At 52.0% G+C, this 25,849-nt stretch overlaps 2 protein-coding genes across 5 annotated transcripts; both read left to right on the top strand.

Annotated features, from left to right (window-relative positions):
- Positions 1 to 77: 77 nt before the first annotated feature.
- On the top strand, positions 78 to 11,745 carry CTSD (cathepsin D). The gene is made up of 9 exons (XM_065755149.1): positions 78 to 238; positions 565 to 721; positions 2,553 to 2,676; positions 3,824 to 3,942; positions 7,039 to 7,238; positions 8,110 to 8,232; positions 9,080 to 9,224; positions 9,839 to 9,937; positions 10,496 to 11,745. Exons 1-9 carry the CDS (start codon positions 165 to 167, stop codon positions 10,655 to 10,657), a joined length of 1,203 nt encoding a protein of 400 aa, XP_065611221.1. The 5' UTR covers positions 78 to 164; the 3' UTR covers positions 10,658 to 11,745.
- A 5,070-nt stretch (positions 11,746 to 16,815) lies between these two features.
- On the top strand, positions 16,816 to 23,753 carry IFITM10 (interferon induced transmembrane protein 10). 4 transcript variants are annotated; one of them, XM_065755148.1, is made up of 3 exons: positions 16,816 to 16,928; positions 17,765 to 18,185; positions 22,882 to 23,753. In XM_065755148.1, exons 1-3 carry the CDS (start codon positions 16,903 to 16,905, stop codon positions 23,029 to 23,031), a joined length of 597 nt encoding a protein of 198 aa, XP_065611220.1. In that variant the 5' UTR covers positions 16,816 to 16,902; the 3' UTR covers positions 23,032 to 23,753. The 4 variants fall into 4 exon arrangements, with proteins under 4 accessions (XP_065611220.1, XP_065611217.1, XP_065611218.1 ...); XM_065755145.1 differs by having other exon boundaries at positions 17,291 to 18,185; XM_065755146.1 differs by having other exon boundaries at positions 17,291 to 18,185; positions 22,186 to 22,958.
- Positions 23,754 to 25,849: the final 2,096 nt, after the last annotated feature.

Here is a 25,849-nt window from a genome sequence, read left to right as displayed (position 1 = left end):
GCCACTGCTCCCCCCACAGCCCTCCCCGCCCCGCCCTCGTCACGTGACGCGGGGCCGCCCCGTCAGCTGACGCGCAGCGCCGGGCCTGGGGCTGCCGCTACAAAAGCGGGGCGGGCGCCGTGCTTCTGCTTTCGGGGCAGTGCTGCGTTGTACGTTCCGCCGGCATGGCGCCCCGCGGCCTGCTTGTCCCGCTGTTGCTCCTGCTCGCTGTGGTGGGGCCCTGCGCGGCCCTCATCAGGTGAGGGGCTATGGGGGGAATGGAGGGCGTGTGGAGCTCGCTCAGCGCGCTGTGGACCTGCGGCTGCTGATTCATGGTGCTGTGGGGTTGGGGTTGTGCTGGGGATCTGCGCAGCCCTTCTCGAAGCGGGCTGACCCTGCTGAGGTGGCTGTCACTGCCTGGGGCTCTTGCTGCCCTTCTGGGTTGGGTGCTTTAGGGTCTGGGGTTGTTTGCTCCACCTGTGTCCTGGTGGGGCCAGGCCACCTTCTCCAGGGGGTGAGAGGGGTGGTGGGCACTCGGTGACCCAGCAGAGTTCCCATGATGAGGTGTTGTCCCCTGCCCCACAGGATCCCCCTAACCAAGTTCACCTCCACGCGCCGCATGCTGACCGAGGTGGGCAGTGAGATCCAAGACATGAATGCCATCACCCAGTTCCTCAAGTTCAAGCTGGGTTTTGCTGACCTGGCTGAGCCCACCCCGGAAATTCTCAAGAACTACATGGATGTGAGTACCCAGCCCTGCTGCCCTGGCTCCTGGCAGAGCTGTGCCACCTGCTGCAGCTCAGAGGTCTATTGCCAAACTTTCAGTTGCTTAACATCATTAAGAAGTTAAAAATAATAAGCATGGTGCTACCACTGTACTTTCTGGATTTGCTGCTCTGTGACCTATTTCCTTCTTTCTCACTAGTTGCTGTGCATGGTAGTTGTATGTAGGGGCCTGCAGGCTTGGTGGTGCTCCTAGTGTTGCTGTGCTACACTCTGTCATACAGGAGTGCCAGACCTGTCCCCCTCTTTTTCTTTCTGTGTGGCCTTGGGACAATCCTCTGGTGGATGCAGGAGTGTTTCTACACCCAGATAGTGGAATTAGCATTGAAAGAAGATCCTGGATAGTGCAGATGAGATCTTATCACAAATGCATCTATCCCACGCACAGCCTTCACCTGGGGACAGGGAAGGTGCTGGTCCTGCACCCCAGGCCCTTATCCACTCCCATCCCATCAGGAGTGGCTGTGACTGTTTGAGCAGTGGTGTCGAAACTGGCCCTAGTGTGGTGTGGGGCTGGGGTGCTGTGCTGTCAGGACCTAGGTGTTTGCCCTGCACTTCAGTGTGCTGAGGCACTGCCAAGCTAAAGAGCTGTGCCAAGAATTCAGGTGTTGTTCCAGAGCATACACAGCCACAGCAAAAATGCAGTCATGGGTTCAGGGAGAAAGGGGAGGTGCCCACCTCAAGTGGGGCATCCTGAAGCAGTCGTAAGGACCAACCAAGCCTGTGACATGGGGTAAGTGTCTGCTGAAAGTCTCTGAACCCAGTAGAGCCTGAGGAAAAGCTCTACTTGCTGGAAGGAGATGCAGGAAACAGTCAGCCACCCTGTGTGGTCCCCATGAGTCCCTTTTCCTTTTCTGTGTATGGGATTTATGGGGCTGTTGTACCATGGCCCTGCAGGGACGCTGATTTGGCTGTTGTTCATGGTAACCTGTGTATGGTTGAGTTTAAAAGCCCCATCACTCAGTGAGGATTTGACCTTGACAGAGTGGAAGCTTGTAGTGAGATATTTTTAGGTGGGGTGACCCCAGAAGTAGTGGAAGCAAGCACTGGCTCCCCACCACAGTTAGTGGCAATGAGTTATTAATTACTCAGTGAGAAACCAAGTGTTCAAGAGGTGTGCTTGGAGCAGGCAGCTCTCATAATCCTTTAATCCTGTTCTGAGGCTTCCTCCCCCCGAACTGATCACACCCAACTTGAGCACTGGCTTGGCTCCTGCACCCTAGAGCTCACCAGCAATACTGAAACCCCTGGGGCAGCAGTGGGTATAGCTCCATGTGACTTGAAGCTCCTCCCCAGACCTGCCAGCACAGCAGCTTCCCAGCCAACTTGAGCTGTTCTGGCTGTCCAGCAGTGCAGGTGCTTGCGCTGCCTTCCTTCCGGCTTTTTTTCCCCTTTGTGAGCCATGCTTCTGCCTGCACACAATCTTCCCTTCCATGCTTTCAGTCTTCCCTACACATGCCCATCCTTCTTTTCCTACCCCCTGTAGTTATGTTTGGACATTGGTGGAGACCATCACTCTCATGAGTGGGAAGATGCTGTCTCCATAAGAAGCTAGTCTTTTTTTGTAGATGTTATTTTCTTTGCTATTACGTGCTGTTGCATTTGCTTGGGAGTGTCTGTGTCACCAGGACACCCCCCTCGCTCCACCCATGGGTGTGGGTGCCAGACCAGGGGTTCCTTGTGCCCATCCCATGTACTGCAGCAGTTATCTCCAGCTCAGCATGTCTGTGTGGGATGCACTCCATTATCACTTGGCACCTCTGCTCACAGGGGTCCTTTATTTTTTGCAGGCCCAGTATTACGGTGAGATTGGCATTGGGACCCCCCCACAGAAGTTCACAGTGGTCTTTGACACAGGCTCCTCCAACCTCTGGGTGCCATCAGTGCACTGTCACCTGCTGGACATTGCCTGTTGTAAGTGTTGCAGCTTGTCCTTCCCTGCGCGGTGCAGTGCCAGTGCAGAGACCAACATAATGACCCTGCCCCTGCCATGAACTGGAAGCCCCTAGCTTGTGTCATCATCATGTTCTCCTGCTGAAAGGACGACTTGGCTAAAGCAGAGCAGCTGGTAGACTGCTGATCCACCTGGAGGGAGGGAGGAGCGTGCTGAGAGCAGAGGTCTGGGCTGGTGCCAAGCCTTCCTTGCCCCTCCAGTTCACACCCTCTCTCCTAAAGCTTCTCCCTGTTGCCCACGCATGAGCCCAGCCTTTCTGAGCAGCCTTGGTCCTGTGGCTGGGAACTATTGAGTGCTTCTCCAGGTTGCTGGGTTTCTCCCCAAGTTATAGACTCATTTCATTGCGCAATGCTTGGGGGGTGGGGGGAAAAGGAAGGCAACTTCTTGCCAGATCTGATATAAACTGTCCTAGTTTCTGTTTTATTGCTGCATGGAGCATGTGACTACATGTTTAAGGGTTTTATAATTAACGCAAACCAGGTAGTCATTCTTCTCTGTGATGTGAACATCTAAGGAATTACGTTCTTTTCATGTTTTTTTATCTGCTCTGTGATGTTACTATGCAATAAACCTCCACAAATGCAGGTTTCAAACCCAGCTAAGTCCACCATCTGTGCTGCTTAAGTGGCATGGGGAACCTGATGGGTCCAACAGAAAGTGTGAGAGGTGACCTTCAATGGCTGTCAAGGGCAGAGAGGGAGCCTAAACTTCTACCATGTTTTGTACGGCCTTGTAACACAAACAGCTTAGGTTGTAGGAAAACAGTACTGTTGTCTAATGTGCCCTGACATGTTAGCCATGTATAGTCTAGGCTCTTAATGCACTGTGGCCAAATCCTATTGAAGTGCCAAATTGAGTCTCCACATCTGATCCCCAGACCTTCTCATGCATTCAAGCTGGCCCTTGCAGCACCATGTGTCTGTATGCCCTGGGAGTGGTGTGCTGCAGGGTACTGAGGAACAAAAGTTATTTTGTGGTTAACAGTGGCAGGGCAGACAGAGCAGATTGTGCTGGTGCATTTGTGAGGTGTGTTTTTCTTGTGACTGAAGTCTGAGGCGCAGAGGAACATTAATGCTCATGTCCATCTTTTCTTCTCCCTGCCTACAGTGCTACACCACAAGTATGATGGATCCAAATCTAGCACCTATGTGGAGAATGGTACTGAGTTTGCCATCCACTATGGAACTGGTAGCCTCTCTGGATTCCTGAGCCAGGACACAGTCACTGTAAGTAGTGGCCAAGTTTCCCCCCAGCTAGCTTTTGGGAAAAGTACTTGAAGCAGTTTGATTTCAATGGATCTCGCTTCTGGAGTGTCCCACTTGTATCGAGCATGCTTCAGTGACGTCTGCTTAAGTGCTCTGAAGTGAGAAGGTGACGGCACCTGAGGTGGGAAGGGATTAACCAGGGGGTCAGCAAAAGTGGAGCTGAGCAGGAGCCACACTTGTGGTGCACTGCAGATGTGCTCCAGCCATTTTCTTGACCCTGAAAAACTCATATCTGAACTATAAACCAGTTATCACCTTATGAGCTGCTGGTGATGTCTGCCTTGCTCCTGGCTGATATCCTGATGGTGGTGTTATGTGGGCGGCTGATGGCACACAATGCAAATAGGCTCTATTGCCACTATGGAGCCAGCCTTATCCTGCTCCGATGTGGAGTGGTGCCTACATCTTTAAATGTCTTGGGGGTTTTCCATCAGTGTTGATGGTCTGGGTGGAGGTAGCTGGGCTGCTGATAGCTTCTTGTCCTAATTTCCTTTTAGTAAATGAAGGCTGATCACTTTGCCTTATAAAGCATGTGAACTCTGTCCTTGGGACTTCAGGTCCTCCCTGGGACAAATGTGCATGAGTGTAGCAGCTGCTGGAATTCTGTGGCACAGGTTACTGACTGTCCTTGCTGGGATAAGGTTGCGTGCTTGCTTGGGGGGGGGGAGCCTAAGCATTGTGAATAAGCACAGAAATCCTCAGCTTCTCAGTTTTCTATGTTATTTTGAGCTGAAAAGTGTAAGGCTAATAACTTCATTAGAATTGGAAGAAAAATATCCATGCTAAAGAAGAAACTAGAGTTTTGTGCAAGCTACAGAACACTTACTAATTGCTTATCTGTGGAGTAGCTTATTTGGAAAATGGATGGGAGCTGTGTTCTTCAGTAGGCATAGAAAAACCTCAGTGAGAAAGCAGCCACCAGTCCAAGCCTTTCCATGCTTGGTTTACTGAGCAGGCAGAGCAGTCTGCCTGGGCCCTGCTGGCTGCAGAGCTGGTGGTGTGGCAGCAGTGCTGGAAGTGCTGGGATGGGGAGATGTGGAAGGAGCCTCCTGCAGGCATGGAGTGAAGCAAATAGTGAGCTTTATTGTCCTGTGAAAGTGTGGGCTGGTTTAGGCACTTTCCAGCTTAGTGAAGTGCTGAAGTGAGTCAGAAGGAAAATTGCAACTTTTTTCTGTAATTATCACCCTAATGCCTGCTTGCTAATTAGCTTTCTGCTTCCCAGCAGCACAGAGGAAGAACTTTGTGCCTGAGCTTGTTTGGGGGGAGTGAGGATGGCTGTTGGCAACCAGCACAGCTGGTAGTGCTCAGTTTGTGTGGGTGGGAGCAAGAGGAACCTCTTGCATGGCTCCTGGGCAGTGCAGTGCTTCTAGTGCAGCAGAGCAAAGGGAGATCAGAGACCTTCAGCTTGATCACTGTAATGCTTCCACTGTTGGCTTCTTCCCATAGGCAAGCTTGCAGTCTGTGCTTTTGGAGTACAAACTGAAGCAGCCTCTAGAATTGCCATCTCAGCTCCATCCAGATGAGTGGAAGCAGCCCTAGAAGCATGTAGTTGCACTGACATCCTACTGAGGGGCAGTGGTTGGTGGGTGACCCAGAGTCCCTCTGCTCTGTTTCATTTTAGAAAGGGTGTTGAGCATCGGTCTTTTGCTGTGGAGGAGCAATGCTCCATGTCACCATGCTTCCAGTCTGCTGTCCAGCTGAAGATGCACTTGGGGTTTCAATCCTGCTGAGGATCAAGCACAGATGGGCAGGTCTCCTTGAGCCTGCTGAGATCCCACCTCCAGGTTGTCATTAGCCTCTTGAGCTGGAGGAGGAATTCAAACCAACCCAGTCTTATCATTGTTTTCCTTTGCTGGAAGCCTTATTGATTTTTGAGCTGCTGCAGGACCAGCTTTGCATAGCTGCCCTGTGTGGAGGGTGGCCCTGCTGTGCATTTTCTCTTCAAGAGGCAGAGCAATTGCTGTTTGAAACAGCTTTTGAAGGCTTTAGGACTTGCAAACGGATGTGTTGCTGTGAGCTGTTCTGGCCCACATCCTGCCGTGTGGCTTTTAGCTTTTGCAAGGCTGACTTGCCCTTTTTGATCTGTAGATACCATTAAAGCCAGCACCGCCTGCCCAGTCACAGTCTGTCTAACCCTGAGGGGATGTTTGTCATTTACAGGGATCATTATCTGCCATTGCTGTCCACCATCAGGTGGGCGAGGCCGAGCTGTGCAGTCCAGCCTTGTTTACTGCAGGGCTGTTTGCTAGAGCTCTAGTACAGACACCAAAACCGCTTGTGGTGAGCCAGAAGCTGGCAGCTTTTGCATTTCTTCCTGGGAACTGACCCTTGTGCTATGTCCAATGTGGAGAGGAGTTTCAGCTTCCCAATGTGGAGTACTGGTCCTTCTAGTGACCTTTGTGTTTGCTTTACTCTGATTACTATTTTTGTGCCAGCCTCACTTTACTAGCTCTTCCCCTGCCACAAGAGGTCTGTGTGAGCTGGTTTCTCTTCTGGATGTGAAGCAGTATCCTGGGAATATTTTTTGTATTGGGGTGGTTGTGATGCTCTTCAGTGGAGGTGGGAAGAATTAGTGGTCCCAGCTGGGTATGGATGCAGTGCCCAGGAGGAGGGACATGGATGGAGTGAAGAATTCTATAGCACAACTGTATAGAAATGATAAAGTAGGCAATAAGGGTTGTAGAGTGGGGGAATGAGGTGATACATAGCTCCTCCTCATTGTAGAGAGCTACAAAATGGTATGACTGATGCCAGGACCCATTAAGAGTCTGAAAAGGTGAGTGAGTAGGCCAATGAGCAAAGGGAAGCTCCTGCACACAGGGACCTACAGTGTTTCATAGGGACTTGAGGTACCACTGGATAGCCAGTGTGGGCTGTTCCACTAAGAAAGGTGGCACTAGGTTATCGTTTTCTGTTACTGTGTTATTATGCAAGGACAAAAGCATGGTGATAAATTGAGGGATCTACAGGTGGTGTTCAGCAGGGTCCCTCTTCCACTCTAGCTCTGTGGGTTATATCTTTTTGTGAACTCTTTCCTTCTGTCCCATCTACCCACAGCTTGGTAATTTGAAAATCAAGAACCAGATCTTTGGGGAGGCGGTGAAGCAGCCAGGCATCACCTTCATTGCTGCTAAGTTTGATGGCATCTTGGGCATGGCATTCCCAAGAATCTCTGTGGACAAGGTCACACCTTTCTTTGATAATGTCATGCAGCAGAAGCTGATCGAGAAAAACATCTTCTCCTTCTACCTGAACAGGTACTGCTGGGTTTAGTGGCACCACATCTTTCTGTTGGGACAAGCCCCAGCACTGCTGAGGTGGTCTCAGTAGGGTTGTCTCACTGAAGCAGGAGGGCTTAAATGTCTTTTTCTTTCTTAGCATGAAGTAAGGAAAAATGAAATAGGAATGCAGCCATTTTACTCTTAAAGAAGCTGAGCACATTTGCTACCTGACTTCTTCAGAAGTGAGAGGGTCATTCCAGAGGAAGGAAGAAAAAAATTAAGAGGGCTGCAGTCCCAAGATCATATGCAACTAAAGCAGCCCTTGTTGCTTGTTAACTACCTTGTTAGTGGCATAAATGCAGCCCCAGCCTGCAGCTGATGGCCACAAGCCTTGTGCTTGTCACCTTCTACACAAGCACTGATGATGGGGCTGGTCCTTCCTCCCACTCTAGAAAAGCCATCTACTGTCTTGACCAGCTGTTGCCAACCCTAGGGCACCCCAAGCACCCACTTCAGCTTAAAATGGAATATATCTGAGAGGGGAAAAGCAGAGAGGGCTACTGCTAGACGTTCCAGCACCATCCCTCCCCCATCACCATATTTCTTCCCATCTGCTCAGCAGTGATCTTTTATCTGACAGTAACCTTGAGGATCTAGCTCTGAGGCCGTTGGCTGCAGTGGATTTGGGCACAGATACTCTGCAGGATGATTTGGAAAATATTCCAGTTTTTCCCTTCCCTATTTCAGAATACTTGTCTTTGTATTGATATTGGAGACAAACAACTTATATTACTCTATATTACTAGTGCTGTGCTTCACCTCCAAACTTTCCAGTATGTTTTGGGGATGCATGGAGGGGTTTTCTCCAGCTTACCCCCTGATGTTGGTGATTTGTCTTTCTTTCCAGAGATCCCACAGCTCAACCGGGTGGTGAGCTGCTGCTGGGGGGGACTGACCCCAAATACTACAAAGGTGACTTCAGCTGGGTGAATGTCACACGCAAAGCCTACTGGCAGGTTCACATGGACTCGTAAGTCTCAGTGCACCTGTGTGCAGGCAGCCCTGCATCCATCATGCCTGGAGTAGTGCTGAGAGCCTTTTGTGTGTTGCTGAGCCGTTGGCTGGCAGCTGTGGATGGGCAGGATGCGGCCCCAGGAAGGCAGCCCTTGCCTGAAGGGCACGGTGCGGCAATCAGAGCGCATTGTTGGAGGCAGGGGGAAGGGGAGCTGCCGGCCAGCCCTGCTGTCTATTCTGAGCTCCCCCACGTGATAGGAGCTGAGGAGCAGGCTGTGATCAGTGTGTGCCTCTTTCCCGAGGGCTGCTGCCCTCCGTGGTGCAGAGGTTTTAGTTCTCACCTTCCCTAAACCATGCTGCATTGGCAAAGCCTGCAGAGATCAAGGCTAGAAGGTTTTATCTGTCTGCACCACTGTGAAACTCGATGTGGGTGAGGAAGCCAAACAACTCCGCCCCTGCCTTGTTAATGTATATGAATCTTTCTCTTGCTCATAACCCCCTAAAGCTGCCTTAGCACCTGGCTAATGCTTTGCTTTTTAAAGCAGTGTGGGCACATAAACCCCTACTAGTACACATAGTAGCCTAGGCTATCTGCAGAAATGCAATCACGCACCAAGGCACCCATTTAATTTCAGACATGTGAGGACTGTGTGGAATCGGGGGGTTTCTGTGAGTGGTAGGGAAACAACCCTGCTACATCAGGATTTGAGCATCCTTCCTTCACCCTAGATCTTCCATGGCTGTCTCTTGCAGTCCTCCCTGCATGTCTATATAATGCTCAGTTGTCCCCTCTTTAGTTCAGTTGTCTGTAGCCCTTGCTGGGGCATCTGTAGGGGCTGTCTACTCTTGGCTTCTCTTCCTAGGGTGGATGTTGCCAATGGGCTGACTCTTTGCAAAGGGGGCTGTGAGGCCATTGTGGACACGGGCACTTCTCTCATCACCGGCCCCACCAAGGAAGTGAAGGAGCTGCAAACAGCCATTGGTGCAAAACCACTCATCAAAGGCCAGGTGAGGTTACTTTGGATGTAATTGCGTCCATATGCTTTTAGAGATGCTGGTGTCTTGTTCTCTGATCCCAGTCCTTGACCCAGGAAAAACCCCCAGCACAGAGAGGACCCTTCTGTCCTTGGAATGGAGGTGAGGCCAGTAGAAAGCCTTGGTGCTTTGAGTCACTTCTGCCTCTCATCTCTGGAAAGTGGAGGAGAGGGATGTGAGTTGCAGCTCAGATTCACATTAATGGGAGTCCAGAGGCACTTTAATTACAAATACATTTAATGCAAATGACAGCCCATCCCTGCCAAGTATTTAACCGTCATACTTAATCTCCCAAGGTCGTCTTCCTGAAATCCTGGAGGGATAGGGATTGTAGGGGCTCAGCAGAGGTGGGTCTGAACCTGCCATCCTCTGGCTCCATCCCTGCAGAGCTAAGCAGTCCCTAACATCGTTTGGTCTCAGTGCCCTGGGTGGTAGCAGCACATCTGCCCCAGCTCGGTCTGCTTTGGTTCTCTGAGATGAACGATGTTTGGGGAGGATGGGGAAGATGTGACCATTTCAAGTGCATGACTGTGCTTTCCTGAGTGCTTGGGAGCTTCTGTCTGATGCCATGGCTGCTTCACTTGCAGTATGTGATCCCCTGCGATAAGATCACGTCTCTGCCTGTTGTCACACTTATGCTGGGTGGGAAGCCCTACCAGCTCACCGGGGAGCAGTATGTCTTCAAGGTACGTCCAGGGGAGCTTTTGGCAGCTCTATGCTTCTATGCTTCCAAGACCTGATTTTTGCTTGGACCTAAGCAGTGAAGTCCAAAAATCCCAGAACAGCAAAAGTAAGCCTGGAACTGACACTTGATGGTGAGGGGAAGCCAGAAAGACTGTGGTGGTGGCAGTGGCTGCTGGGTCCAGGAAACTTTCAGTCCTGCAGGAGCAAGCCCTACTACATGGTGCTCCTGGCTCACAGGGAGGAGAGAAGGGTAGAGCAGGCAGTTCAGAGCTTTCTATGGACATTTTGCTCTTTTCTGTGACAGAATTCTGTTATTGTTAGTCCTGCCTTTTCTTATAAGAGGCCTCCAGCCTGACATGGGAGTAACTGTTGTCTGATGTCTTGCGAAGATCACTATGCAGAGTTTCAGCAGTGGCTCTTACTATTAAGCAGTTCTTGCAAGCTGTGGATCCCAGGCTGTGAAAGGCTGAAGTGCAGCTGGGGTTGGCGGGTACTGTTTGCAAGTCTGTAACTCTGAGGAGAGTTGGGGACTTTTGGCTGAAGTTCTTGTTCTTCTCTAGGTTTCTGCACAGGGAGAGACCATCTGCCTCAGTGGGTTTTCTGGCCTGGATGTCCCACCGCCTGGGGGCCCGCTCTGGATCCTAGGAGATGTCTTCATTGGCCCCTACTACACGGTCTTTGACCGTGATAACGACTCTGTTGGTTTTGCCAAATGTGTCTAAGCGCCTGACCCTCCCCTCCCCCCCTCACTGTCTCTGCTACACACAAACACTTGCATACACACACAGGAGCTGTAGAGAAAGATTATCAGGATTAGAAACCCAGTCAGTGGGGAAAAAATACCAAAACAAAGGAATTCAACTAGATTTAAAGTTACAAGGAAAATAGTCATTGTTAGTGTCCTGCTAGCTACTTTTCCCCTTCTGAGTAAGCGGTGCTGGGATAATTCTAGTTGATAACACCAGCTGGAGTAGCCCCTTGCTTACTGTTAAATCTTCCAGTGTTTGTTTTTAAGATATACTCTCAAAGCTGAGTCAGCCCACTGTGCCCCCCAGTTCCCCTAGGGAGACAGCTGGCTGGCTCTGCTCCTGCACAGGGACTGTGCTGGGGCTTCTTCAGGGGGAGAAGGATGGAGAAGTCAGGTGGTACTTCTGGTTCCTCACTGAAGTGAGGGATCAGGTTCATTACCACTCTGATGGGTGAGAAAGCAATTGTTAGACCATTTCTTCATGAGCTGGTGCTACCTTGGTCCTTGTAGATTTATCCTGGGCTGAAACAGTGGGGGATTGTGTAGCAGGCAAAGGATTTGAGTTTTGGAGTTGAGGGGCTCAGTTTGTGTGTCTTGTGTTGTGAAGGCACTAGTGAGAGCAGGGGGTGTGATGTCAGCATGCCTGGCCTGAGCCTTTTCAGACCTAGTAGGGCAGGGACTTGCAGGAGGGTTCCAGTCAGTAGGACTTGGGAAGTAAGAATACAAAGGGGGGGTGGGGGGGTCACAATAGATTTTAATACAAATCACTTGATTTCATGTCCGTGAAGGCCCAGCTTGTGCTGAAGGCTGAACAAAGCCACTAGACCCAATTTCTCTTGGGTTTGTTGAGCTTCTCCCAAGTTTTCCTTCCTAACTTCATCCAGAGCCAATGAGTTGTGGGTAATGTTTCCCAAAGCAATTAAGTGATCTATGAGCTTATATCATGAGACCTTTAGGAAAGATCACTTGTAGTGTTTGAATGTCCCTAAAATCAAGAGATGGTTGGCACAGGCAGCAAGACTTCCAGGCAGGAGTGTGCCTCAGATGCTGTAGGCTTCCACTTACACTCCTTTTTCCCCTACCTAGTCCCAAGGCCCAGGGTTTAACATCCTACCTACCTGGGATGTTGTTCCCATGTTACTAACATCAGCGAAGTCTCTCAGTTTGCCTCCTGTGCTGCAGACCAAGCAAAGCATTTTCTTGTTTTGGGGAGGTGGTAGCTGGAAGAAACTTTCATAGATCCACATATTTGCCCTGGAGATCCAAGATCTGGGCATGTGAAGCTGTTTGTTTTGTTGAGCTGGCATCAGTAAGCATACAGCAGGTGAGCAAGGAGACAGCAATAACTGGGAGGATGATAAAGTGAGTTTTCAGTAGAGATCGTAAGAGTTTCCCAAGGCTCCCAGTCCATGCTGAGAGGGCGAACACAGTCATATTGTTTTCTCAGTGCTTTGCATCAGGTCCTGAAGTTAAAGAGGTGAGGGACAAAGCTGAGGGTGGCCTGAAAACCACCAGCAGGTGAGTGAATAAATAAGTGATTAGTCAAGGTGAGGTACGTGTGCATCATCCCAACAGTAAATGTGCTGTGAGCTTTGGGGCATGAGTGGGGAAGAAGTCTTCAGGTGAACTGTGGAAGGACAGCTGCAGACAGCCTGCGGATGTTGCCTGTTTCCACCTGCTGCAGTGGTCTAGTTGGTGTTATAACTAACTCATGCTACGGAGGTGTCTTCTGTGGGCATCAGGGATGTTTCTAATGTGTGCGTTGTCCGTCGTAACCTTGGATGTGATGTATCTGCTACTCCCAGAGCTTGCTTCTGCCTGCTCACAGGCTTGCAACCCTGGATCTGGGTTCCTATGCACTGTTCTTAATCAAGAAGATATGCCCATTACTGAGAAAAAAATGATGCTCCAGAATCAACAGCGCCGTTCCAGAGAGCCCACTTCTTGTATTACGTATCTGGAACACCTTGAAGTCCTGCTAGACCATCTGCAAGCTGCAGGATTTACTGGGCACAGTGAGATGACATCTCGAGTACCTGTTTGTTTGTTTTTTGTTTCTTTCAGAGCTGATATGGGGAATATGGAGGGGGACAGTGGGTTTTGAATGTTCCATGTCAGATTTCAGTAGGCTGTGCACGTCAGACAGCAGCTCTGGTGGATATGCAATGCCTTACAGCCTCCCTGGTCACCCAGTGCAAAGCTGTTGTCACGGCCCAGAGCCATGCCCCTAATGACATATCATGGGATAGGCTGGAGGAGCAGTTGGATGTGACTGTACTTGCAATACAAATCATGGTCTTCACCAGAATGGTTCTCCTCCCTTTGTTCTTTTATCTGCGTTTTTAAACCAAACTCTTAACTGTGTGACTTTTTAAAATCTAATTTGCTGTCAGAATTACTGTCTCATCTTAGAAAATTGAACAGAAAATACAGTATTTCCCCCCCTTACCTGTCAGTCTGGTCTTTCCTTAAGCAGTTTGAGGTGTTGAGGGCCTGGTGTCTCCCAGACCTGAGGTCTCAGTATTGCTGATTGCTCACTTGCATGGACTAGTACATGTTTCAGTAGGTTCCTTTGGTTAAGGAAACATTCTGGCAGGTTGTTAGTTTTCTCTGAATTAGTGTATTAAAAACAGCATCTGCAGGGTGACATGAGAGTTTCATCTGCTTGTTGCTCTTGTTGCTGAGCCAGCTAGGACAAGCTTTTGCAGGGCTTTGGACAAAATGTGGTCCTGCAGTGGCTAAGACGACTTCAGTTTCTAATTCCAGTTTAAAACCCACTGAGACATGAAGTTTACAGTCCCAGAGCCTGGTGATGAAGACCATGAGGTGTTTTCTTTTTTTGGAATGTAGCAGAAATCCTTTTCTCTTGCTTGGCTGAGTGGCTTTTAGTCCTTGTACTGCCGTATGAGAACTGAAGATGGTGATGCAGAATGAAGGCCCCATGTGCCAGGTGCAAGATAAGAGCTAATCCCTGCTTTGGGGAAGAAAAAAAAGAACCAAACATCATCTACATAAGTAAGGCAGATGCGGCCAAGTCCCATCCCACTTTCTGAATGCAGATCTAAGCATGCGAAGAGCTTAAATGATTCCCTTATTGGCATGTCCAGAGCCTCTATTCCCCTGAGATGTCCTCATACCCCAGTCAACTCTTTTCCTATGTTTAAAGGGGGGTGGCTATAACCCAAAAGGGTTGGCTGGATCATGAAAACCAACCATTTGGGCACAAGGGGAAATGTCATTGATAAAATATGAGGATGTTGTTTTTGCAGTGGGGATCGTGCCTGAGCTGTTAATCACACTGTGTTAGACACAGCGCTTCAGCAGGAACGGTCTCAACCTTGATCTTGGCCAAGAGATGGGGAAGCCAAGAGGCAGGCTGTCCTATGATTTACCATGGGGAGCAGAAGGCGCCCAACCTGTGAGCAGCTTGGACTCAGCCCTGGGTTATTTTACCCACAGTCACTCTGGTTTACATCACTCCTCATTTACTGTACCACCTCTGCAGAACTCCCATCTGCGTCACAATTTGATGGCTTACTGTTTATTAAAGTGTCTCCACTAATGCAAAGAGGATAAATATTTTCCTTCCACTGCCCCTCTGCAGCAAGGTGTCTGGTCTGATCCATCCTCTGTTACCTCTGGTGTTGCCAGAAGCCTGCTTCTCCCTCAGCCTGCAGGGAGGGGAGTCAGACCTGTGTTTATGGAGGTAATGTGCTGCTCTTTCTGGCGCAGCAATTTGTTGCATTCAGAAACTATTTTAATAACCACGAATGACTAAGCACGTTGTTTGGGACTGGTGACTTCTTTTTCCGCTCTTTCTTTGATCTGTTTATTTTTAGGTGCCTTGGGGAGGGAAAAAGGAGTGGAGGCTGAAAGCCAGAGGACAGGAGAGAGAAACTCAGGGAGATGGGATTCACTTTTCCAAGCTGCAGCCCAATTCAGTGCTTGTTGGGCTTGGCAACCCATTGAGGGATTTCCAAGGGGGAACAGGAGTGAGCACTGAGGTTCCTGTAGTCTTTCTGTGTCAGGAGGAGCAAGGTGGAGTCCTGCTGATAGCCTTCCTGAAAGCTGGACTAGGATTTGAGATGGAAGTTCTCACAGGTGGAAGTTTGAGTTCTCATAGGTCTTATATCCTCCACTGTGCTGTAGCAGATGCATCTCCAACATGGGTTCAGGATTGCTTTGGGGTAGGAGAACCCCTTCCTGTTGTGTAGTGCTTGAAATAAGTGGCTCCCATATACATATGACTTTTAAAAACCCAAAGAAAATAGGAGTATACAAATAATGTATAATTTTGTATTATTCCTATCACAGAACCAGGATTAGGTTGAAAGAGACCTCAAAGCCCATCCAGTTCCAATCCCCTACTGTGAGTAGGGTTGCCACCTGCTGGATCAGATTACCCAAGGTCCTATCCAACCCAGTCTTTAAACCCATCTTCCCATTGTCACATGTCTTCTCTGTTGGTGCTCTGCTTCCAGCACCACCCTGCTGCCTCCTCCACATTCTCTACAATTTCCTGCTCCCTCCTCATCCTCTATCCCTTGCTGACTTTAGGAAGGCAACAGTACACAACTTCTGCAAGACAAACAACAGGCTCATCCTGGGCTGATGCAAACCTGTTGTTTGTGAGTGGAGGAGCCAATGGCATGGGAGGATGTGAGACACAGGTGGGGCTGTGCCCCATCCGGACTGGTACCCATCCCCAGCCCTGCACCGTGAGATGCTTCAGGGGAAAGTAACGAAGGGAATTTGGGATTCAGGGGAAGACAGGTAACAGGAAGCCCTTTGTCTCGTCCCTCTGATAGACACCAGTAGTTAGCCAAGCTGACACTATGTGCCCCTTAGCCATGTAGTTTGGTCTTTGGTGTCCCCTGCAGGCTTGTTTACACCAAGTAAACTGGTTGGCCCATTACATTTCCCCTTCACTGTCTGCCTTATTTCCCAGTGACTATTAAAAACACTGATTTTTGATGGGACCTTGTGATTCCCTCATGATCATTTTTCCCCGTGCAGGTTGAGTTTTTGCTCTGGGGCTCTGGGCTGATTAACAGGTACCTCGGACCTTGTAATTTGTTACCATTAGGAGAATTAATGATGCAATTGGAAATTTTGTCCAACCCAGCTTGTTTACAGGGTCTATATCCAGGATCCAAGCTGGGATTGCCCGTTGTGTTGGTTTTCCAGTTGGTTCCAGCACACACAGCAGCACTGGAATTTAGGACCTTCCCAGCCCACCATGCCATGGGGCAGTGGTATATCCTAGGGCAGGCAGCAATCTGCCTGCAAGGGGCTGCATTACTGCTCTTGGAGCCTGCATGGTTGCAGGCTTCTGAAAGCTGTTTAAATAAGTCATTGTTCCCTAACTCTGCATGCTGTGGGCAGGCTTAAAGCACTTAGTGAGGATTTCCTTTCCCCTGCAGGTAATGCCTGTGTAAGCTTTTATTTTACCCAGCTCTTTACAAGCCTTAGTGGCCCATCTGCAGGGTGTCTCTGAGCTTTCTCTGCTGCCCTTCTGCAGCTGCCATCACAAAGCCACCTGCACCAGGCTGGCCTGCAGGGTGACACAGTGTGTTCCCGTGCCACTGCTGTGTCCTCCTGAGTGACCTGCCTGTCCCTGCAGCTCCCTGCCACAGCAGCACCCAGATTTGGGTTCCCACAAAGCTCTCCTGGCTTATGGAGGCCCTTTTTGTGATCAAGTGCCAGTAGCCATGGCCAGCTCTTCCTGGCCTCATCCATCCTTCATGGCATCCCCACTAACCACCCCCAGAGAAACTAAAGACCTTGCATTGTGCCACTCACATCATGAGCTCTGATCGGTGCCCACAGGCACTATCACTTTCCAATCTGCCCAAGGGCACAAGTAGCACTTTTTTCTCCACGCTTGCCCCATGGTTTTCTGCCACATCTGTGGGATTAAAGCACCACAGTCCCTGTGGGTGATGCTGGAGGTGGGGGAGTCAGCCGGCTGCCCCCACCGTGCTGCACCCCGTTACAGGGGGCACAAGAAGGGCAGTGGGGCCGAGCCTTCCCTCAAGAAGCACATTTGGGGCGCTGCCCACCCCCTGAGTGCCCCCCCTCCCGGCGCTGCCCCCCCCCCGCCCCATTCTCCAGCTCCAGCGGCGAGGAAGAGGCAGTGCTGAGCCGGATATGCTGCGGCTCCCGCAGCCCTCCCTGTAGTGTCCCCGCCGCTCCTCCCGATGCCTTCCGAGGAGACGGATGGACGGACGGACGGGCAGCGAGAGGTGCACCGCTCTCCTAATCGCACGGCTACGGAAGGGGGCGAGGGAGGGGGGGAGGCAGCCTCTTCCCACCCCCTTTTCCATCCCCTGTCCTCATCCCCTCTTCCCTTCCTTCTCCTCCTCCTCTTCCTCCTCCTCTCCGGCCACGATATTCTCCAAAAGGGAGGGGGGAGCTGCTGGCAGGTGGAAGGGATGGGGGAATGCAACCCCGGCAGGAATCCCACAGAGGGGAGGGCTCGGCGAAATGATAACAATAATAATGATGACAAAAATGATAACAAAACCACGCCGGGAGCGAGCTGGGGGGAGCGGGGAGGACACGACGCTGTGCCGCACTGAGCCGCCTCCCGCACTGCCCGGCACAGCTCGACCGCGGCCCCTGCGCTCCCCATCCCGGGATGGGACGGACGGCAGAAGGCTCGGACAGACCGACAGGCAGAGGGACAGACAGACAGAGGGACGGACGGACGGAGGATTGCGGGCGGGGGCAGCGCGGCGGTCTGGCAACTCTCCCCGCAGCACTCTCCCCCCCCCCACCCCGCGCCGCTCTTCCCAAGTGCTTTTTGCGCTTTAATTTGTTGCTTTCTCCTCGCATCGCCCCGTGATCGCCCCCCGCTCCCCGCTGTCCCCCGCCGATATGCAGCCCCTCTGCGCTGCCCTCCCCTTCCTCCGGGCCCCCCCTCTCCCCCTCCGCTGCCCGCTCCCTCGCTCCTCTCCCCGCTCTCTCCCCCGCCTCCCGCTCCCTCCTTCTCTCTCCTGCCTCCCCCCCACCTCTCCCCTTTCCTTTTCTCCCCTTTTCTCATCTCCCCCCCCTCCATCCCCATTTCTCACTTCACCAGGGCAGAGCGCGGTGACGCCGCCGCCGCTGCCGCCACCACGGAGAGGACACAGGACCCCCCCCTGGGCCCCCCGTGCCCTTTCGACGGGGCGGCCTGGGCCCCCCGGCCCCCCCCCGGCCCCCCGCAGGGCTGCTTCGCCTGCATCGCCAAGCCCCCGGCCCTTCGGCACGCCTCGCCCGTGCTCTCACCCTCCTCCGCTGTGCAGCTGATGGAGAGCAAGGGCTGCAAAGGGGACAGCCTGCGGCCGGCGGGCCCGTGCAAGCACTCAGTGGAGAAGAAGACCATGACCAACCCCACCACCGTCATCGAGATCTACCCTGACACCAGCGAGGTGAACGACTACTATCTCTGGTCCATCTTCAACTTCGTATACCTCAACTTCTGCTGCCTTGGCTTCATCGCTTTGGCCTATTCGCTGAAAGTGAGTGCTGAGCACCGGTGAGAGCACTTCGGGCCGGGGGTAGCTCGTATCTGTGCCGCTGATGCAGGGGGTTGCACCACCGGCTGCAGGGATGGCGGCGGGGAGGTGGCGACATGGTTTGGAGCTGGGGTTGTTGTTTGCTGAAGAAGGGGCACTTGGACCAAAGGCACCTTCCCAGTGATGCATACCACACGGGCATCCCACACTCGGGCACTTGGTCCCTTCTTTGGGATAGACAGGGACCTGGTAGGATGAGACGTGGCAGTACTGTGCTGTGGGGCAGGAGCCGTAGGTGCCATAAAGCAGGTTGTAGTGGGGAGAGGTTGCCAGGCTCAGGATAATGCAGCCTCTTTGCTTCTTGCCCTCTCTCCCACTAAAATCCCCAAAAGACTAAAGCTGTGGGGAGAGCAGCCTGGCTGGGATGTGAGATTCAGCACTGGAGCATCCAGGAATATCAAAGGAGCTGCCATTGGAAAGGGCCTCAGGTTGCCCTTCTGTTCCTAAAGATGGGCCATACACACCCACAGAGAGCCCACGGCTGCAGGGCAGCCCTGTGTGGGTCATGCTCTGGGGACAGGCAGCCAGCTGACGCGTGTTGGCAGCAGTATTTAGCAGAAGGCCGGCGTGCAGCCTGGCTTCGTCACAGAAACAGATCAATGAACCCCAGGCAACACCAGGCAGGGAGTGCTGGGCAGCCCTGGGCTCAGCCTGCGCCAGCCCCCTGCCTCAGTTTCCCTTCTCTGAGGTTGGGGTTGACCCTGTGCAGGAAGCCCAGAGAGTTCAGGCTTTGCATCTTCAGGGCACCACATAGCTATGCCAGGTTATCCTGTGGTCCCAGTGCTGCAAGCAGGAGTGGGGCAAGGACCTGACCCTACTCTGCTTCTGGAGTTCTGCAGTAACCATGGCTCCTTGCCTGAGGGGAGCACACAGCCCTTGGAAACAGGCTGGAGTGTGGCAGAGGGCTGGTGGGTGCTGCCCAAGGCTGGGCTGGGTGCTGGGACAGAACTGGGACTGAATGGGGTCACTGCAGCAGCGGCAGCAGTAGATTTGGTCTGAGAGGAGCACTGGGACACTCTGTGCCCTGAGCCCACAGGTGTCTCTGCTGGCACCCCAGCACGTGGCAGCACTTCCAGCAGCTTTAGCATGCTCTGAGAGCAGGTGCACACCTCAGTACTGCACTGGTGTGGGGCCTCTGGGCACCTGCGCTGCTGCCTGGGACCTGTCTGGGGTCCTTGAAAAAAAATGCCGAAAAAAGTCACCAGCGCATTTAACGTCTCACACAAAGAAATATATGAACTCAGGTACAGTGAAGGCAATGCTATCCCAGCCAGGTGCTCTGAGTGATACCATGCTGCACGCCTCTCTGTTTCCCCTGTAGTGGGACAGGTGCTTGGCAGCCCTGGCTCTCAGATCAAATCCCTCGGGGCTGTTTCTGCACCTCAAGGTCAGTGCGGTGGAGCAGGAGCAGTGTGCCAGCACAGAGCTGTGTGCACTGGGCTGGGGCAGAGGAGATGAGGGACAGCACTGAGGGAGCCCTCAGGTCACCTCCCTGCAGGCCCACTCCAGCACACTGGGTTCCTTCCCTTTGATCAGGAGGCACTACTGCAGCTCTCCCTCACCATAGCTCCGCAGGCTGCCTTCTTTCCCAGCTCCCCACAGTAATGCTTGGTGCACTGGGGCACAGTGTCAGGAGCTCCTGCTCTGAAGCTCTATCTCTAGAGAGCACTGGGTGAAGCCAGCACCTCTCTGGGCACCAATTAGGTGACAAGACAGGAGCAGGGATGAGCTCCAGAGCAGGAGCTGTGCTTGAACTGCATTGACATCAAGGCAGCAAGGCACTCCAGTGGCTTTTGGAGCCCACCCGGCAGCCCATGTGGCTGCTCTCAGAGCTTTGCTGCCAGCAAGGCACATGGGTGATGCGATGGCTGGATTTGCTCCCAGCAGATCTGCGGAGCAAATAAACCCCAGGATTTGCTCCAGAGCAAAAAGCTCCTTACATGCAAGGAAGCAGAGCACTGTGTGGGAAATGGGTTTACAGCCAAACCAGCCTCTTTCCAAAGCGTGCTTCCACCAGCTGCGGGCTGAATACTAAGCACAGGCTGCCTTCAGCACGGTCTCATTAGAGTCGTTATCAACAAACCATTTGTCTCCTTGAGATAGCTGACACAGCACTGGTACCCACCCGCAAGTGCCTGCTCCTGAGAGCTGAGCCTGAAAGCTGAGATGGGAGGTGGCAAAGGAATGGGAAGTACGGGGATGGAAGAAGGAGCTGGCTCGTAGTGTTGGTGGAAGAGGGATGGAGGGAGGTGGATATGTGTTGGGGGCTGAAGGAAGGGAAGAGAGTTACCTTGAATGGGGTGTATCTCCAGCACAGCCCTCGTGCAGTGCTCTGGGGAAAACTCACAGTCAGCTGATACGGGATAACCATCCTCACCCATCTGCTATCTCCATGGGAAGGAGGGCCAGAATCCCAGGATAACTTCAGGCAAGGTGGGGAGGATCAAAGCGATGATGATAAGTGAAGTGTCTGGGACTGAGACAGCACCTGATCTGGGGTCAGGGGGTTTATACAGCCCTGGGGTATAAGAGCTTCTTTCTCACTTTGAGAAGGAAGGAGACAGCTTCCAGGCTCAGACTGCAAGCAGTCTGGAGCAGGAAACACCTCTTCATTGTGCTTGTGTGCTGCAGGGACCCCATCGCTCACCTGGAGCTCACAGACAATGTAAATGATAATGGCCAATATGGGATATTTGCATAAGGATGACAGCTGAAGTCAAAAGGTGTGTGGGAAAATAATAAAGGAAAAGAGGAAAGTACCACGCCAAAGGGGTTGGCAAGGATGAGAGATGCACGCAGCCAAGGAGGCTGGGGGCAAAGCTAAGGGCAAAAGACAAGACGCGGGCTGCAGGAGATGGAGAACATGCAGAGAGAACCACTTGCTGTGGGGTCTGCAGGATCAGATGGGTGGGAAAAAGAGGCACCAGGAGCCCATCAGTAGGGGGAAGGAGCCCAAAGCAAGGTTAAATTTGGGGCATTGCCAGGAGAGAGAGGTGGGGGGGTCAGGGAGAAGGTAAGGCAATGGGAGCTGGTGTGTGGCATAGGAAAGAATGAAAGGTAAAAGCACTTTGGAGTGAGCTGAGAGGGAGTCCCTGGGAAGAGAGAAGCAGGAGGTGTGGAGGTAGGAACATCTCAGGGCAGGAAGATCTGGTCCCACAAGGGCACAGCAAACAGAAGGGCGCAGAGCCTGGAGCACCAGCCCCACCGGTGTGCATGGGTTGGGATCCTCACCATGATGAAGTCAGTATCCATAGTGGAATCACTGGAGGTGTTCAAGAGCCATATAGATGTGGCTCGGTGGGGATGGGCTAGGGGTTGGACTTGATGTCCTTAGTAGTCTTCTCCAACCCTTATGATTCTGTGATTCTATGAAGGGGAGGGTGCCCTGGGGCTGCTTTTCACCTCAAAGCACCCACTCCACCAAGCTGGGGTTCAGCATCTCTCCAGGCTTTCAGGAGAATGCAAAACCCACAGAACCATTCCTGAAATAAGCCATCCTGGGCACAGAGCTGCCACAAAAGGCTGCAGGATTGTTATCTTCCCGGAGGTCATCTCCCATCCAGGCAGGCCACCAAGCCAAGCACAGCATGTGACGGCCAGCAGCACGCTACTGAGCTGGGACTCCCCTGGCATCCACTCAGTGCCAAGACATAGAGAATAGGTTTCTGTCACTGCTTGCCTGCTGTGCAGGTCCTTGTGCACTCAGCTGACCCCACTGTGCTCAGAGCCCTCTGGAAGGGTGACGTGGTGGTGAGAAGCTGCACAGCCCAGCAGGACAGAGGGGTCTGGCAGCCCATCCCTGTGCTGGGCGAGCGACATCAAGCTTCCAGGAGAGCACTGCAGGAGGGAGAGAGGGAAAAAAAGTGGCTGAGACGTGGTCTGAATGCGGTGCAGGATGTTTGCAGAGAGCTCCTGGTCGATAAGAGGTTTTTCATGTTTCTAGGAGGACGCTGAGGCTGCTGCAGGATTTCACAGCCTGCCACTGACACCTAGCGTTCAGCCAGCAGCACCTTGCTCATAATAGCAAGCACGGGGGTGTGAGCAGGAACACAACCCCGGAGCCCTCTGGCATGGAGCGAGCAGCATCGCACATGCTGCACCATCTCAAGGATGCTGCTCGAGAAATTGGGCAAAATACCCCTGCGTCACATCCTCTGCGTGCCGGGTGCTGAGTGCCATCTGCGAGAGATTTGGTGACGGGGATGTGGCTCTGCTGGAAAGGAATGGGGCACGTTCTAGAGATGAGCATCGCCATCCCTGCCTGGTGATGCCACTTGTTGCCTGGTGATGCCATCCAGGGTTTGGTGATGCCATCTATCATCCAATGATGCCGTCCGCTGCCCGGCAGTGCCACCTGCTGTCTACTCGTGTCATCGCTACTCCTGACAGCCTGGAGGAGGTGGGGACGAGCAGGTGACAGCCGTGGGAAGTCCATGGTTGTCCTAGCCTGCAGAATAACAAGGACAGGGAGTGATACCGTGTCAGTTAGCAATCCCTAGTGTTGCCAGGATGGCGTGTCACGATGGGAGGGTGTATCAGCACGCAGATCTGTCCGGGGATGTATTATTACTTTTATTACATAATTTTAGTATATAGTATCATGATACACCTCCCAGTTAATTTTGTTTTTCTGCCTCAGGTCCGGGATAAGAAACTCCTCAATGACTTAAATGGCGCAGTGGAAGATGCCAAGACAGCTCGGCTTTTTAACATCACTAGCTCAGCCCTTGCCACCTTCTGCATCATCCTCATCTTCATCTTCCTGCGGTACCCCCTCACTGACTACTAGCAGGAGGCTGACAGCAGTGCCGCCGCCAAAATGCCTCTATGACAGAAGTGTCTGCAGTTGTTTCCTGTAGCAAGGATGTGAGAGCAAAACAACTCCACCGAGATTGCAAAAAAAAAAAAGAAAAAGAAAAAAGTAAATAAATAACAAATAAATGAGTTTATCAGCCCAGGCAAGCGTACTCTTCCTGCCCCTAGACAGTATGTGGGCTGCTGTAGGAAGGGGTTTCACTTTTGCAATTGTACGTGGAGGAAAAGAGATCAAGAAAATCCTATTTCGTGGCAAACAGAGTTGTATAATGACAGTGTGCAGAGCTGAGAGCTAAACGTGATGTGCAGCTGGATGCACGGCCATGGAGAGCTTTGGGCTGCAGACAGGGCTGGGAGGAAGGCGGCATGCCCAAAGGCAATGGGATGGCCAAGGCTCAGAGCATATCAAATGTGTTCAAACTGCCCACAGCCCTACAATGTTCTGTTGTTTTCCTTTTGTGATGCAGTTCTGTTGAATTTCATTCATGAGTTGAGATAATCATCCCTGGAGGGCTGAGTGTTAGGGTGTTGGTGTTAGAGAGCCCCAGTGCCTCCAGGTCAATCCCAGTGCATTAAAGGGCAAATTTTTCCTTGGGGTCACACAGCAGTGCTGAGAACAAAGGCACCTTCTGGAGAACTCCATGCGCTCCGTGAACCAAGTGCTCCTGTATTTCTGTAACACAGTCAATAAAGATACCTCTGATATCTGCTGCTGCTGGGTCAGTTATCATAGCATCACAGAATCATTAAGGCTGAAAAAGACCTCTAAGATCACCAAGTCCACCCCACAACCCATCCTCACTATTCCCACTGGCCATGTCCCTCAGTACAGCATCTTCACTGTTCTTGAACAACTCCAGGGATGGTGACTCCAGTTCCTCAGGTTGTTCTCCCCTCTTTTCCACAAAGAGAAAAAGGATGGACGACACTGCACACTAGAGTAAGGGACAGGATGAAACATCCATATTTGATGTGCTGTGTAAAAAAAAAACACCTTGTATTTCTTGAGTTTTTAAGATGAAAGGGCTGAAGGGATGCTACGTGTCCCTGAGCCCCTGGGATATGCCAGTCTCCAGGGATGGACAAAGAGATATGGCAAAGAAGCAGAGAGTCACAGCCCACTGGCAAGAGGCAATGCCTGTGTCCCCAGCAGCTGCTTGGGAGGGGCAGGCAAGAATGAGGGATGTAGGAAGATATGCACCCAGGTTGGAGGGCCAGGACCGTGCTGACCCCTGTGATGCTTAATCAGAGTTGGGCAGAGCCAAGGCAGACAGAAGGCAAGCTCCCCCCTCCTCCCTCTGGTACTAGAATGAAGAGCTGTAGTCTGAACCTCGGCTCCCCAGACTGCATGAAACGTCAGCCCGGTGCCATCAGCCCCATGCCATAGTGTAAATGAATGGCCAGGCCTGGGATAAAATGCAGCTCCCTGACCTCTTATCTAATTGCATATTCTGCATCTGTCTCACCTCTTTACAGCTCTAAAATGAGCTCCTCAGCACACAGCGATGCCAGATCTATTTCTCTTCCCTTTGCTGAGACTTTTCCAGCCTCGTCACAGCAGGAGGAGGCAACAACATACACCCCAGAGCAGAAGTGTGGGTTGAGGTGATGCAGCATGTCAGCAGTGGGACAGCGCCCTCGAGGACACCAGGACTCCTCTGGGCTTTGTCTATGGGGCAGCTATAGGCAAGCAATAGGCTTTTGCCTTGACCTCTCGAAGTCCAACAAGGAGGACAGAGTCCTTGAGCTTTGCCCTGGTGGTCACTTCACAAGTGGTTTTTTATGTGGAAAGCCCCAGCTTGGCATGCAGGATTAAGGCTGCTCAGATAAAGCCAGAGCTGAAACAAAGCTGGACACAAAACATAGCCATCCCTCCTGCTTCTAACGACTGTGACAAATGAGCGCCATCATCTCTTCCCCCATGGGCCACCCCAGCAAAAAGAGGACAGTTGATGCTGTAATGAACCGGGGGAATATTGCACTGACACTGCAGCATTTTTGCATGCATCACAAGCCAGAGATGGACAGGCTAGGCTATTATTAGCACCACCACACTCATTATTTGCTGTCAGGAACACCCACGTTGGGAGAGGCATCTCTGTGTGAATGCTGCAGCAGGGCTGAGTTGCACCAAAACCTGCAGACAGATCAAGCACACCTTCTTTGTTTTAGCTTGCAGAGAAAAGGGGAATAAAAAGCAGCAGCCAAATAACACTGTGATTTCTTCTTTTTTTTTTTTTCAGTGGTGCAAGAACATTCTGGAGTGGGAGAGCTTGCCAAGGCTGCCACCAGCGTGGCAGAAGGAAGGATTTGGGGCTGCTGCTCTGCCTTTTCACTTCTGCCGCTCACAGCTCCACTGGGTGCGCTCCAGCTCACACCTTTTCTTGGCTGCGAAGATGCAGCCTCTGTTCCATTCAGCAGTGGGAGCAACAACTGAGTGGAGGGGCGGGAGAGAGGAACTGTCAGATGCCTGAGAAGCCTTCTGATATCAGGAAGGAAGGATGGTTACATCACCGTGTGAAGATTTCATGACACCCCCCAGCAGCACATCAGGAGGCCAGGAGGTCTGGGCACTCTCCTGAAGTTTCTGTGTGGGACCTCTCAGGGTGAAGGGTGCCCTCATGTGAGAGCAAACACCACACACTTACGCAAGCCTGGGGCTCGGCGCTGCCACCTCTGCGCAGAGGCTGCCGAGCCAGTTCGCAGGCAAATCCCAGCTGGGTTGAACTGGTTTGGATTTCCTCCCAGCAGCAACCGTGACCCCGTGACTCTCTTACGTCTACAAGTTGGCT

Source organism: Cyrtonyx montezumae, unplaced genomic scaffold, assembly GCF_038088225.1.
Source record: "Cyrtonyx montezumae isolate F1298 unplaced genomic scaffold, pur_monq_1.0 scaffold_10, whole genome shotgun sequence".
In the NCBI taxonomy this organism is placed as follows: Eukaryota; Metazoa; Chordata; class Aves; order Galliformes; family Odontophoridae; genus Cyrtonyx; species Cyrtonyx montezumae.
Note: the sequence above shows the minus strand (reverse complement) of the source record. Positions and strands in the feature narration are given on the sequence as shown.